Raw genomic sequence first — 13,828 nt, 5'->3', positions numbered from 1 at the left:
GAACTGAGAGAAGCTAGATAGCAAGAAAAAACTCCTGCTGGAAATATTTTTTCCCTTTTTAAGCTTGAAGTTTTTGAGTAAAGAGATGAGGACTGAGATTGGCTACCACATAAAAATAGTAAAAGCCCACAGTGTTCTGGAGGTCCAACCAGAACATCCGGGAACTCCAGCTTCCTAAAGTCCTCAGAGTTCAGCAGGCTCCTGGGAACATCTAAGCAAGATGTAGAATCGCCTGGGAGGTGGCATTTGGCAACTGACTTAGCCTGTGGCTCTGCTAATAAACAGGACCGCAGATTGTTAGTACTTTCTTTAGGAAGGAGAAAGAAATTATGGTTTCCACGTGCAAACAGCAACACAGCTTACCCACAAACGAATACCTCAAAGCACTGGACTGCCTGTATTGGGCACACACTGGAAATCAACATTTTTTCCTCCACACCTAGCTACATAATATTTGCCATCATGATCTCCTTATAGATAAACTTCCTTTCATTCTTCAGATTTAAGAAGCAAGCCTCTAGTATAGACCAAAAGAAAAAAAGTTAGCAAATTTATTTAAAAAAAAAAAAAAGTGAGCAGAACAATTAAGTTACGTAACAGAGATGTTTTGTCATCAGTGACAAAGGACGTGACTAGGCCCCGCTGGTGGCTTACACTTGAGGCTGTGCAGTTCCGTTTTCCAGATACGAACCGTGGTCTTGCAATCCTGCCACTGCATAGTGGCCAGAGGCGGGGGCAGCCGGGCTCCAGCAGGCTGCACAGTTGAGCAGCCACCCTCCCAGCACCAGGCAGAAGCCAGCAAACCAGCCAAGGAAAAGGGCCTCCCCAAACTCCCACCTGGGCACAATCTCAGGCAGGGTCTCATCCCAGAACTCCTGAACCGTCACGTGGGCCACCCAGGAGACAGGAACCAGGACCATCACGCCCGAAGTCCAGAGCAGGAGCCCTCCCAAGATGAGCAGCCGCCTCTTCAGACCCTTCTGGCTCTCTCCAAGCCTCCAGCAGTCCAGGCCACAGCCAGAGCCCAGCAGCCCCAGCAGCCCCAGCCCATTCGACAGAGACATCAGGATCCTGGAGATCTGGAGTTCAGCTGGCAAGGCCAGGAAGGAGTCAAAGTCCTTGCATTGCCTCCCCACTTCCTCCTGGATGACGCAGGCTTTCCAGAGCCCCATGGTCCAGTTTTCCATCTCGTTCAGGTCCAGGTTGAGGTTCTTCCAGTGGGGCAGATACGTTGTAATAATGGCCAGGACCCATCCTAGCAGTGAGAGCGAAAGCCCTGCAGATTGCATGGCCGTTCTGAAGATGAAAGCCATTGAGGCAGATGGTGCAGCTCGGCCACTCTATAGAATCTGCTGCTCTTGGCGGTTGACAGTGGTGTGACAGTCTTGATCCTATGCCACCCGGAATATAAGCTTTGGTCATTCACTCTCTGGGCGCTCTGAAATACGTTTTTGTTCCTCTTGAATATAGTGTTTCATGTAAAGGGTAGAGGAATCTGTTAAAAACTATGAGTTAGGCTTTCTGATAAGGATTTGATCTGCTACTTTCCAATTTGCTTAGTAAAATTCTATCCCCAATGCTTGACGGGTATAAGTCTGAAGACGAACAAAGAGGCCTCTATGACCCCTCACCCTAACGTACAACAGAAATCTTTGTGCTTCAGTATGGATTAATTAGATTTTAAGTGGTGATAAAAGGTCAGCTCTTTCTGCAACAGGCCCTCATTGTAACGGTTGCATCTGAGATTTCAGGGATGCAACAAAACAAGGACCTTGTAAAGAAAGGTAGACTGTTTCCCTATAATCTGTTCTCCTCAGCATTCCTTAACCTACACAGGCCCGTGTTCCTGAGTGTCACAGCGATTCCCTCAGGACTTGGCAGGAAGATTTCCTCGGATTCCTTTGAAAGTCAGAGCCTGGTTCACCACATTAATTAAAATGAAAAGGACCTGGGTTGATGCCCAGAGAAACTCAGTGAGGAATGGGGCATTATGGGAAACTCCAGCTCTTCTTTACTCTTTGGTCCGTCCTTGTCCATTAGACACTGGGTAAAGCCTGGTGTCTCCTGGTGCTGTTTATTGCCCAGAGCTGAGCATCCCTTCCTCTTTCAGTTGCAAAGGCAAAGGAGCAAAAGTCTGCTATGAGAATAGGCACGATGGGGCTGACCTTTGAGGCTTTATCTCGTTGTTTTGCTTCAGGCCACACCTGGCGAGCATACCTCAGGCAAGCATGACCCCTCAAAGAACACTGGGTCCCAGGCCAGCACAAAAGGCCGCGTGCCCCAGATTCCTGGCGCTGTTGCATGTCTGGCAGGGCCCAGCCCCTCTCTCAGAGCCGCCGCCTGAGTGAGTGTAACACAGAGAAGGAAGACCACTGTGCTTCGTGGAGCATAAAGCAAGGCCAGTTCAGGACCAGAGAAAGACATTCATGACACGGACACGGGCTCCGAAATCCAGGAGCCTTAGAATTTGAGGGAATGCTATCTTTTTCTTTTTTTGCATTCAGCTAATTTTTTAAGGCCGTCAGACTGAAGGTATAGCTCAAGGGCAGAGTCCTTTATTAAGAACAGAGGGCCCTGGGTTCCATTTCCAGCACTTCAAAATTAGGTTTGCCAACACTTGACTTTTTTTTTCTTTCCTCAGTGCTAGGCAGTCCCAGGGCAAAACATACACTAGGCAAGCATGCTACCATTAAGCTAGCCCAAGCACTAATTACCTTCCATGTGCAGATTTTCAGAATCCCTTGGACTAGGTTGATGTCCTCAGTGTGATGAAGCAAGCCCTGAGTTTGGACATAGAGACACATGATCCAGAAAAGGCTGGCACTGGGCCTCGGGCCTGTCAAGAAATGGATAAGATGGAGCTCAAACTTCTTTGCGGAGACTGGCAAGTTGGTGGCAGTCCTAGCAGCAACCACTGATGGGGAGAACATGGATATCACATGGAAACATCCTTTCTAAAAGTGTAATGAGCACAGGCCGTTTGTGAGACAGTGAGTTCTCTGTCCCAGATGGGTTTAAAGCAAGGATGCCCTGCCTCAGGAAGACTCCGCTAGGAGGTCAGCTGGACCGGTTTGGTCTCTCTGCATCTTCCACACTCACTTCTTACAGCTTTGAAAGCAGTGTTTGATGAGTGTGGTCTGGCCTAGAATTAAGTCCCTAAAAGGCAACCAAGAAGAGTCATGCAGTCCCACCATGGCCCTGTGGGGTCCTCATTTGTGCGGGAAAAGATCCTTGGCAAACAACTAACTCAGAGGCCAGAGAAAAACGAAGAGCTTTGAAGAAGGTCACGTGGCTCAGTGGGTAAAGGCCACTACTCCCAAGTCTGAGGACCTGAGTTCCCTCCCAGGTCCCATGGGTGGAAGGAGAGAACCAACTCCCGGAAGTCATCCTCTGTTCTTCACAAGTATGCAGTGGTGTGTACACACATTTAATAAATATGCAGCGGTGTGTCCACTCCACACACATGTAAATAAATAAATACATTTTTATTGCTTCACATTATTTTATCTTATTTTTATGCATATGGGTATTTTACCTACGTGTGCGTCTGTGCACCACATACGTGAGGCCAGAAGAAGGTGTTGGATCCCTGGGAACTAGAGTTACAGATGGTTGTGAGCCACCATGAGGGTGTTGGGAGATCAAACCTGGGTCCTGGGTCCTCTAGAAGAACAGCCACTGAACCTTCTCTCCAGGTCCAAAAAAAAAAAAATCAATGAAATAAAATAAAAATTAAGAGCTGAGAACTTAAAGGCAGATACCTGAACCACAAGGCAGAAAAGTCTGCCCCGGAAAGCAGCCAGCAAGTGGACAGGAACCCCAGATACAGATCTAGGAGGCCCTCACCTATCTAGAGTATGGATGGAGGGGACACTCAGGCAGATGACAGATGTTTTTACCCACCCACTATTCTGTGTGTGTTCATTCTGTCTCGGGGGAGAGACAGACAGAGACAGAGAATGACAGAGACAGAGAGACAGACCTAGAGACAGAGAGACAGACCCAGAGACTCAGGAGAAGCAGAGGTCATGAAGTCAGCTCGCACTGAAAGAGAACCTGAGCCTGCATCCCAGTAGACCAGGGCCTGTCGCAGATTTAGCACGAAGAATCACACATCAGGACAAAACATTTGGTCCAGGGCACAGATAAACACGCTGTAGCAAACCATCCCAACACATTCCTATTTCAGACAATCATCTCCGTGTGTTTTGTGATTCTGCCATTTACGTGACACTTGAAGACACAAAGGTGCTGAAAGAGGCTGGGCGTGGTGGTGCACACCTTTGATCCCATGGCTTGCTAGACAGATCCAGGCTGAGTTCAGTGAGTCCCAGGACAGCCTGGTCTAGGCAGTGAATTCCAGATCAGTCAAGGCTACCTAACATCTCAAAAAAAAAAAAAAAAAAAGAAAAGAAAAAAGAAAAGAAAATTGAAAGATTGTGTTGTTCATGCCAGACATAGGTCGGTATGTTAAAATATGAGAAAATGCCAGGGGCAAGTTTGAGAGAGGGAGGGAGCATTTGGTGGAACAGCCTGCAATCCCAGCACTGCTAAGGCAGAAGGAGGAGGAGCCAGTCTGCGTCCACATAGTAAGTGCCTGGCAAAAAACAAAAAGAGGAAAAATTATTTTGACTTAGGACTTAGTTCTAATCTCTTGGCCCATTACTCTGGGGCCTGCAGTGAAGCAGCCCCTTGTAGTGAGAGCAGCCGGAACTCAGAAGAGCAAGGATGCCCTGGGAACAAGAAGACGCAGTGGGCGGGGGAGTGTTTAATACCAAGCGCCAGGATTTCAATACAAAGATAATAAAGATAATGAAGGACCTGGGAAGGTTATAAGCAAGTGTGTGGTGTGATTACATCTGCATTTTAAAAACTAACTAGTGGAACCCAGAGCCCTTCTTTGTATCACCTGAGACCCAAAAGCCACACCCAAACAGTTTACAGACAAACAGTGGCCAGCTGATGCTCAGAGAGCCTGGGGGCCTTGGGCAGGACTGGCTCTGTGCTCTCATCCCTACAGCCGGCAGCAGAGGTCCTCCTGCGGGAACAGGGGCACTGCGACAGCAAGACTACAGAACCATGGGGCTGAAGCACAAGACAGCATCAGAGAGCTGTAGGTCCTCAGGTCAAAGGGAAGATGAGACCTGCTGTTGCCAGAATAATCCTTTAAAAAAGAAATCCCTCCATGGTGGATGAAATGCCTCAGCGAGTAAAGGCACTTGCCATGAAGACTGAGAACCTGAGTTTGATCCTCAGAACCCATTTGGGAGAAGGAGAGATTGGCTCCTGCAAGTTGTTCGCTGGCCTCTACATACAAGCTGGTGTGTTCACACACATATACATACATGTAGAGAAAGACAAGCAGACAGATGATAGGTAAGTAGGCAAATAAGCAGATGATAGATAGATAGATAGATAGATAGATAGATAGATAGATAGATATGATAGGTAAGTAAATAAACAGATTATAGATAGGTGGACAGATTATAGGTAGGTAAAAATAAATTATAGATAGATGATAGATAGATAGATAAGTCAGTAAATAAACAGATTATAGATAGGTATGTAAAAATAGATTATAATAGATAGATGATAAGTAGGTAAATAAACAGATTATAGATAGGTAGACAGATGATATATAGGTAGGTAAAAAATAGATTATAGAGAGCTGGAGAGATGGCTCAGTGGTTAAGAGCACTGCCTGCTCTTCGAAAGGTCCTGAGTTCAATTCCCAGCAACCACATGGTGGCTCACAACCATCTGTAATGAGATCTGGTGCCCTCTTCTGGCCTGCAGACATACATGCAGACAGAATACTGAGAATACTGTACACATAATAAATAAATAAATCTAAAAAAATAGATTATATCTAGATAGATAAGATGAGAGAGAGATACATACATACATACATACATAGGTAGGTAGATGATAGGTAGGTAGATAATAGATTATAGGTAAGTAAGTAGATAGACAGGCAGATGGACAGATATAAAAATGAAAAACAATTAAAATAATCCCTCCAGCTCTAGAGACCAAGCCTACCATTCCATGGTGTGTGCTCCAGTTACTGGGCCAGGATACAGGTCCAATGTGAGTCACAAGATAAAGCCTCTGTCACAGTTGGAGACCTAGCAATAAGGATGTCCACAGTGGAGCCAGCTGTGGGAAAGGCCATTCCGCCTCTGCGGCCAGCACCTTGGGTGTGCACACTCCCTGCAGGGTCTTCCCTTTCTCCCAGTCACTTTGACATGTCAGAGAAGACAAAGGAATTCTTCCTGCCAAACACAACTCCATTTGATTCAAGAAAACCTGTAGTTCCAGAGACAGAAGCAGAACACCTGATCCCAGACACCTGATCCCAGACATTCCAGGCCAACCTAGTCCAGACAGCAATACCCTGTCAACAAAAAGGAAAAGAAATATATATATGTTTGTTTTTAATATATTCTAATCCTAGTAAACAGCAATTCTCGACTCATTCAAAGGGTCTAGTCTCCTTGGTACCCTCTACCCTACAGTACCCTCGCCTTGTGTTTTATCAAAATGTCTATGCAGTGGATGGATTTGATGGCTCCCATGGATGCTGTGCCTGATGACATACTGATGATGACACCAGCTGTCCCTGCACATCTGACAATACCAGCTGCAGTGGGGTAGGAAACACTGCTGAGGCCTCTCGGGTTGCATGCAAGAACATCCTATTTCAGGATTGGTGGGCATGGACATTCTTGCAGTCTAGGAAAAAGACTAGAAAGTGCAGGAACACTGGAGTGTTCATAGGTGTCTTTTTTTTCCCCCTTTTTCTTTTTTGAATTTTCGAGACAGGGTTTCTCCGTAGCTTTTTGTTAATGTCCTGGAACTAGCTCTTGTAGACCAGGCTGGCCTTGAACTCACAGAGATCCACCTGCCTCTGCCTCCCGAGTGCTGGGATTAAAGGCATGTGCCACCACCGCCCGGCTCATAGATGTCTTTGAAAGGTTTTGCAAAGGATACATAGGAGTGGAAAACTAAATTGTCTGCTGCATGCAAGGTGAAAAAATAAATGTGGGGAAAAAGATAGTCTGGTGGGTTGAACTCCCTTCTGTCAATCACTGCTATGGGTAGTGGTGGAGAAGCTCTTTTGTGCACCAGACATTGCCCAGAGACCTCTAGTACCAGTTGCCTAGAGCACAGAAGGGCCAAGACACTTACAGATGGTGCCAGAGGAGTGTCCTGACCTTTGAAGCCCAAGCATGAATTCTTGGAACGCAAAGGTGACCTGGGATGTCCCTCCCGTCTCTGTTAGAATGTCATCCCTCCCAAGGAGCTTATTCCAAGTGCTGTTCATGTGTAGCCTTAATCTTTTACATCATTGGTCACTGTCACAAAAGCCTCTCCATTTTGTCTTAAAGCTTGTTTGCTGCCTATTGGCGCTTATTTTCTATGGGAATTTCTTGGACCAGAGTCTGAACCCTAAGTGTGTCCTCCAGCAACCGACACTGACATTGTGAGAAGCATCTCCTGACTTTGTAGAAGCAAAGTTAGTAACTGCGACGGAAAGGCGGCTGAGGAGAATTATGGGAATTGTCCTTACTTGGAACACAGCCTCCACCCACTCCACAAATAGAAGTGAAAAGACCTCCTGATCGGGATTAACTGGGTTCTTTACCTTGAAAATCCTTTCTAAATATTAACCTACACTCTCAGTTCTCTGGCTAAGCTCATTTCCAGTTAACAGATGGAGAAGTCATCACAACCCAGGGTGGAGAAACAGCCGTTGGCACCTACTGTCATTGAGGTGGGTGTCTAGCCACTCACGGGATCCCAGAGGCAGCAGTGAGCTATGGCCTCAGGACTTGGATGGCTGGCTCTTTTCACTCTCTCTCAAGGTGTGGGCTCAGCAGGAGTCCATGGCCCCACTGAAGCCCTGAACCACACAGTGTCTGTCCTCTTCTCCAGGTTGGAGGCCAAATTCCACACCAATATCAGCCAAGCACATGTTGTATACTGGAAAACATTCTGGGAGTACTGGTGAGGGGCTTGGGGGACAGGAACACAGGGTTTGGACAGCACAAACAACCAAAGGCAAGGACATGGTGGCGCCCAACTTGGAACCCCTGCAGAGAGCCTTCACAGCTTCCCTGTCTATTCTGATTTACCATCAGCCTTGGGATCTTAGAGTAGTAGAGATTCCTCAGCCAGAATTGAACACTAAGGGCTTCTGGGAATTAAAGGTAGATTCTGAATTTGCATCATTTCCCACGTCAAGTGCGCACTGGGTCCCTAAATGCACCTGACTCACACATGTCCCAGGAGTACCCATTCCATAGTCAATGATGAAAATGCTAACACCTAACATTGCTTGGCCCCCCACTCAATTCTGACTTTTCCCTTTAGCCAGAGAGACCTGCTGTAGGAAACCTCCAGTGTCGCCAGTGTCATCCAACACATGTTTCTGTGCACATCTGAGGTGCACTGTGTGTGTGCGTGAACATACATGGGAACATGCATGCATGTGAGGGCCAGAGCATGATTACTCTCCTTTCACTTCGTGAGACGGGGTCTCTCACTGAACCTAGTTCATCCACTCAGGCCGACGGGGCCAAGAGTTGCAGGGATCTGCCAGCCTCTGCATCCTCTCCACCAACACCCCAGCTTTTACATGGGTGCTAGGGCTCTGAACTTGGGTCCTCACACTTGCGTGGCAAACATTTCATTGACTGAGCCACTTCCCCAGCCCCTTCAACAAGTGTTACCTGAGTTGCCATAGGCAAGGCGCTGGGCATAAGGGGGCAAACAGATCTTTTACATCTCTGCTGTGTGTCACCTGGAAATAGGATCAGTTTGGGGGGGAATACATATTTGATGGCTAAAGGAGGCCATCCATGGGAAGGAATTTAAATGAACCCCCAAGTCTGTCCTACTCGACTGTAACCCCCAGGATAACACAGCCTAGAGTCACCCGAGAACCTCTCTTCTGAAAGAGTCCTTAGATCAGATGGGCCTGAGCCTAGTGGGGGATTGTCTTGATTGTTGATTGATGTTATAGGGCCCAGCCCACTATGGGTGACGCCATTCCCTGGGCTGGTGGTCCTAGAATATGTGGGAAAACTAGCTAAGCATGAGCCTGCAAGGAAGACAGCAAGCAGCATCCCTCCGTAGCGGTTGTGTGTTTGCCTTTTGTTTTTATGTGTGTGTGCTTGTGTGAGTTTGAGTGCCCTGCAGGAGTACAGGATCCCAAGGAGCAGAAAAGGACATCCAATCCTCTAGAGTTGGAGTTTCAAGTGGAGAGGAGCCACGATGTGGTGCTGGGACTTGAACCTGGGTCCTCTGAAAGAACAACTAGTGCTCTTAACCAGTCAGCCATCTTTCCAGCCTCATCCTCCATGGTTTCTGCTTCCAGTTTCTGCTTGATCTTGCCCTGATCTTTCTCAATGGCAGACTGTAACCTGGAACTGTAAGGCAAATAAACCCGTTTCTCCTCTAAGTTGCATTCGGTCAAAATGTTTTTATCACAGCAATAGAAAGGAAGCTATGACCAGTACCCACGTTGGGTTCTTCAGACCCAGCACCCTAGCCTGGCAAGCATTGATTGGCACTCTTGGAGGCAGAGGAGAAGAAACGCTGTTTTAATTGCTCCTTGACTCACCAAGCCTCAAAGATCCTGGGACACACTGTAGGAATTCGGATTACATGCCCTTCAGACCTCTCTACAGACTTCAGGCGGAACCCCCCTGAAGCAACACACCACTCAGGTGCCAGCCAGGGGCTCTGGCAGATGCGCAGTTCCGCACAAAGCCAAGCAGAGCAACGGAGCCGCGAGCAGCTGGGTTAGGGGTGGGAGGGGGGCACGGGTCTCCCAGCCGTCCAGGTTCACTTGCGGCTGCACGAACACCTGTGTCCGCAGACACAGCGCTCTTTGTTCTCGCCATGGATGGCTCCGTGTCTGTTTCCTGAAGACAGGTCACTAAGGAAGGCTGAAGTCGCTCTTCCATTTCACTTGGAAAGAAAATCAGGCGCTGCGGGGTGTTTTCTGTGGTAGCCTGCTCCTTCAAAAACGCACTGGGTGTAACACACCTGCTTCCCATTTATTCAGAAACAGCATTCCAGAGCAACAGACTCTGCCAGCTATGGGGTGGGGTTGGGGGTCATTAGGGCTCAAACCCACCAGCCACAGAGCCCAAAAGAGCACTAGTCCATCCAGGCTGTGTTAGCTACTTTTCCCACTGCTGTGACCAAACACCCCAAAAAGATCAAGTTGGAAGATTCAGGAAGGTTTACTTACTCTGGCTTGCAGTTTGAAAGGACAAGGCCCACTATGATCAAGGCAGGGTAGTGCTGAGGCAGGGGACCAGTGAGTGAGTGAGGCAGCTTGATTATGTCTCAGTGGACTAGGTAGCGAAGAGCTCAGGCGGGAACCCAACCAAGATATGACTTACGAGTCCTGCATCTATGGCCCTATGTCTGCCAGCTAGACACCATGTGCAAAAGGAATCCCAGCTTCACAAAACAGCACCCCCAGCTGGGGACCCAGTTTTAAAAACCCATGAAACTGTGGTGAAAGACATCTCACATTCAAAACATTACCTCTAAAAATTCACCTTAATATTTGCATTTAAATGGTATTCTTCAGAAGGATTACAAAGATTTGCACAAAACCCTCCAAGTAGAACAGACTACCTATCACAAGGATAACGTAAGACGATGGGCTCAAGAATCAGAAAGACACGGTTTCAAAGCTTAACTTACAAGTATGCAACCTTGGACGGCTTAGCATCCTGTTTCCTGATCTATGATAGATAGAACATCAGGATTCCCAAGGTGACTGAGGACACTGGTGGCAGTGTGTGGAATCCCATGACACACAATGGCCTCTGGACAAATGAGCTGCTCTTTTTCCCCCATAGCTTGTCTTCCCCACCTACCTACAGAGAAATGAAGCTTCAGTGCTTCTGTGGGTGAGTTCTTTCTTACTGCGCATGACCTGAACCAGACGCCCTTGTCCAAAGTTTTTACAGCTTGAGTCTTCTAAAATTGGGGGTTGTACCATGGAAAGGGCTTGGCAGGCAAGCTCGACTGGACAGCCTGCCTGTGAAACCCATTGTTTCTCCCCGACATAGCTGAATGGCTCTGTCTCCCACATGCCTCTCTCCGTACCATCACATGTTGCTGATCTGCTGGCCTGTAGCTAAGAGGAACACAGGCTCTGGTCACAGAGCATGGTTCCTGCAGCCACTGGCCTGCCAGCTCGGCTACAGCTGTGGCTCAGAGGCAGGATGCAGAAGCAATGCTTTTTGGCAGGTTTACCCAGCTCCTGTTGTGGGAGGAGAAAGGCTGAGGGTCTTTCCAGCACCCAGATATCTGACAACATATGCAGGAAGGAAAACTTCACTTTTAAGAGGAAACAAATTCATGAAAGATACTACTAACATGAAATATTTTATACCCGTTTCTGATTGTTTTCATGCACCCTCCCATCCATCCATCCATCTACCTACCTATCCATCCATCTACCTATCTAGCCATCCATCTATCTACCTAGCCTTCCCCCTCTCTATTTTATTTTATTTATTTATTTGGGGGGGGGCGTGTTTCAAGATGGGGTCTCACTGTGTATCTCTGACTTTCCTGGAACTCATTATGTAGACCAGGCTGGCTTTGAACTCACAGAGATCTGCCTGCCTCTGCCTCCTGAGTGCAGGGATCAAAGGTGTGCATCACAACACCCAGATAACATCGACCTTTTCTGATCATTGACTCGTGATGTCTGCTTTACACAACATGTCTGCCTTGTGCATGAAACTCAGACAGAAAACCCATGGCCCTTTTCTCTGAGCTGCAGGCCAGTGTGACGCAGGAGAGGCAGCTAGCCTCCTTTCTGCTGCATGCGGTACTCAGCGAGAACAGACAAGATTTGTACTGCAGAAGGTCGTCTCCTCTGTCTCTGCTGGACTGGCATTCACTGCAAAAGTGAACGAGCAGCGGCCCAATTACTAGTGAGCTAGAAGACATTCACGACCACTCCTGAGCAGACAAGGGACAGCCCCCACTCACACTTTTCCACGGTAGAGTCCAGCCCAGAGGAATAGCAGCTTTGCTGAGCTGTATCCATGCACCGTGTAGTTCATCTATTTAAGGTGTGAAATGCATTGACTTTCACATATTTCAGCTGAGCCATCCATCACCCCCATAGTCAACTTCAGGGCGCCTGTATGGCCCTGAAAAGAAAGTCCCCAGCCTCAGCCACTGTATGTGCAACCACCATTCTGTCTCCATGAATTCACCTATGCTGGTTGTCACGTCACGGAATCATATGTGTTTGATGTCTCCCATTTAGTATCACGTTTTCAAATTTAATCCCTGCTGGGGCAGGCACCTCACTCATTTTGTTTTCTATTATCCTATTATAGAGATGTGTTGGCGGAAGCCGCTTGCTCATTCCCGGCTGCCCAGACCACGAAATAATCACTCAGAAACTATATTGTTTATAATACTGCTTGGCCAATAGCTTTAAGCATTGCTAGCTAACTCTTATATCTTGAATTAACACATTTATATTAATCTGTGTATCACCACGTGGCTGTGGCTTACCAGCAAGGTTCGCATCTGTCCCTGGCAGCAGCTACATGGCGTCTCCTTGACTCCGCCTACTCTCTCTGTCTCTGTCTCTGTCTCTCTCTGTCTCTCTCTGTCTCTGTCTCTCTTTTTCTCTCTCTCTCTCTCTCTCTCTCTCTATATATATATATATATATATATATATATATATATATATATCTTCCAGCCTGGCTATGTTCTGTTAAGCCATTGGCCTAAAGCATCTTCTTTATTAACCAATAAAAGCAACACATAAACAGAAGGACTTCCCACACCATAAGTGTCTGTCCATTCATGGCTTGACAGACATCCTGGTCCGTTCTTCTTCTTGGCTACCCTAGATATTGCTATTGCACTATTCTTTGTTGTTCTTTCTTACTCCAGCATCGGCTGTTGCTAATCTCACCTAGGCCTGTTCTTTAACACTCTGAAGCCCTGGCTGGTGTCGAACTAGTGATATAGACCAGGCTGGCCTCAAAGTCACAAAGGTTTGCCTGCCTCTCTGCCTCTGCCTCCCAAGTAGTAGGGTTAAAAGCATGCGCGGCTATGTCCATCTAGCCTTGCTCTTCTGATCTCAGCACCACTAGGTAGGTCAGTTCATTTCTGCCCACTCTTAAGTCTTCTACTATGGGAAGACAAGGCTGCTGGATTTCCAGAGCGGTGCTGTTGGGAGATGGATCCTAGTGAGAGATCCATAGGTTATTGGGGCCTTTTCTCAGAAGAAATGGTGGAACTCACAAGTGTTTCTTCTCTGGGTCACAGTGTAACTCCTTGTTCTAGCGTCTGCCGTTGACTTTCTTATCACGAAATGCTGCTGCCCAGGAGGCCCTTGCCATGCAACCAGGCTGTGTGATTAGAACTTCAAACTGCCCAACACAAGCTAAATCAGCCTCTTTCCCTCATGAGTAGCCTGCGTCTAGTACAGTGGGAGAAAAAAGCCGATCGACACAGCGCTGTCCCTCCTTGAACAAACCAAATACTGCGACATTTCTTCACTAAATCCTGCTTCCCACATCCTGATGTGAGCCAGGTCTCTGGTCACACCTCGCCATACTCAAATAGTACCTTCCCATCCTGGTTGGCATACACGGTCATGTTGTAACCCCACAGCCTCAGATCATCACAAAAATCTACTCTGAGGCTGACACCCACAGGAGGAAGTGGGCGAGAAGGAAAGGTGGGAAGAACAGAGACTGGCTGCAGATTAAGTGATCTACGCTTGAAGTTTTACAAAATGATGTTGGTCCCTGTCTGG

The 13,828-nt window shown here is 47.5% G+C and overlaps 1 protein-coding gene across 1 annotated transcript; it reads right to left on the bottom strand.

Moving 5' to 3' along the window:
• Window positions 1-623: 623 nt before the first annotated feature.
• On the bottom strand, window positions 624-1,313 carry LOC121462411 (claudin-22-like). The gene has a single exon (XM_041673977.1). The coding sequence runs from the start codon at window positions 1,311-1,313 to the stop codon at window positions 651-653; it is 663 nt and encodes a 220-aa protein (XP_041529911.1). The 3' UTR covers window positions 624-650.
• Window positions 1,314-13,828: the final 12,515 nt, after the last annotated feature.

Source organism: Microtus oregoni, unplaced genomic scaffold (assembly GCF_018167655.1).
Source record: "Microtus oregoni isolate MIOR12 unplaced genomic scaffold, Mior012 000024F_ref0000369, whole genome shotgun sequence".
Taxonomy (NCBI): Eukaryota; Metazoa; Chordata; class Mammalia; order Rodentia; family Cricetidae; genus Microtus; species Microtus oregoni.
Note: the sequence above shows the minus strand (reverse complement) of the source record. Positions and strands in the feature narration are given on the sequence as shown.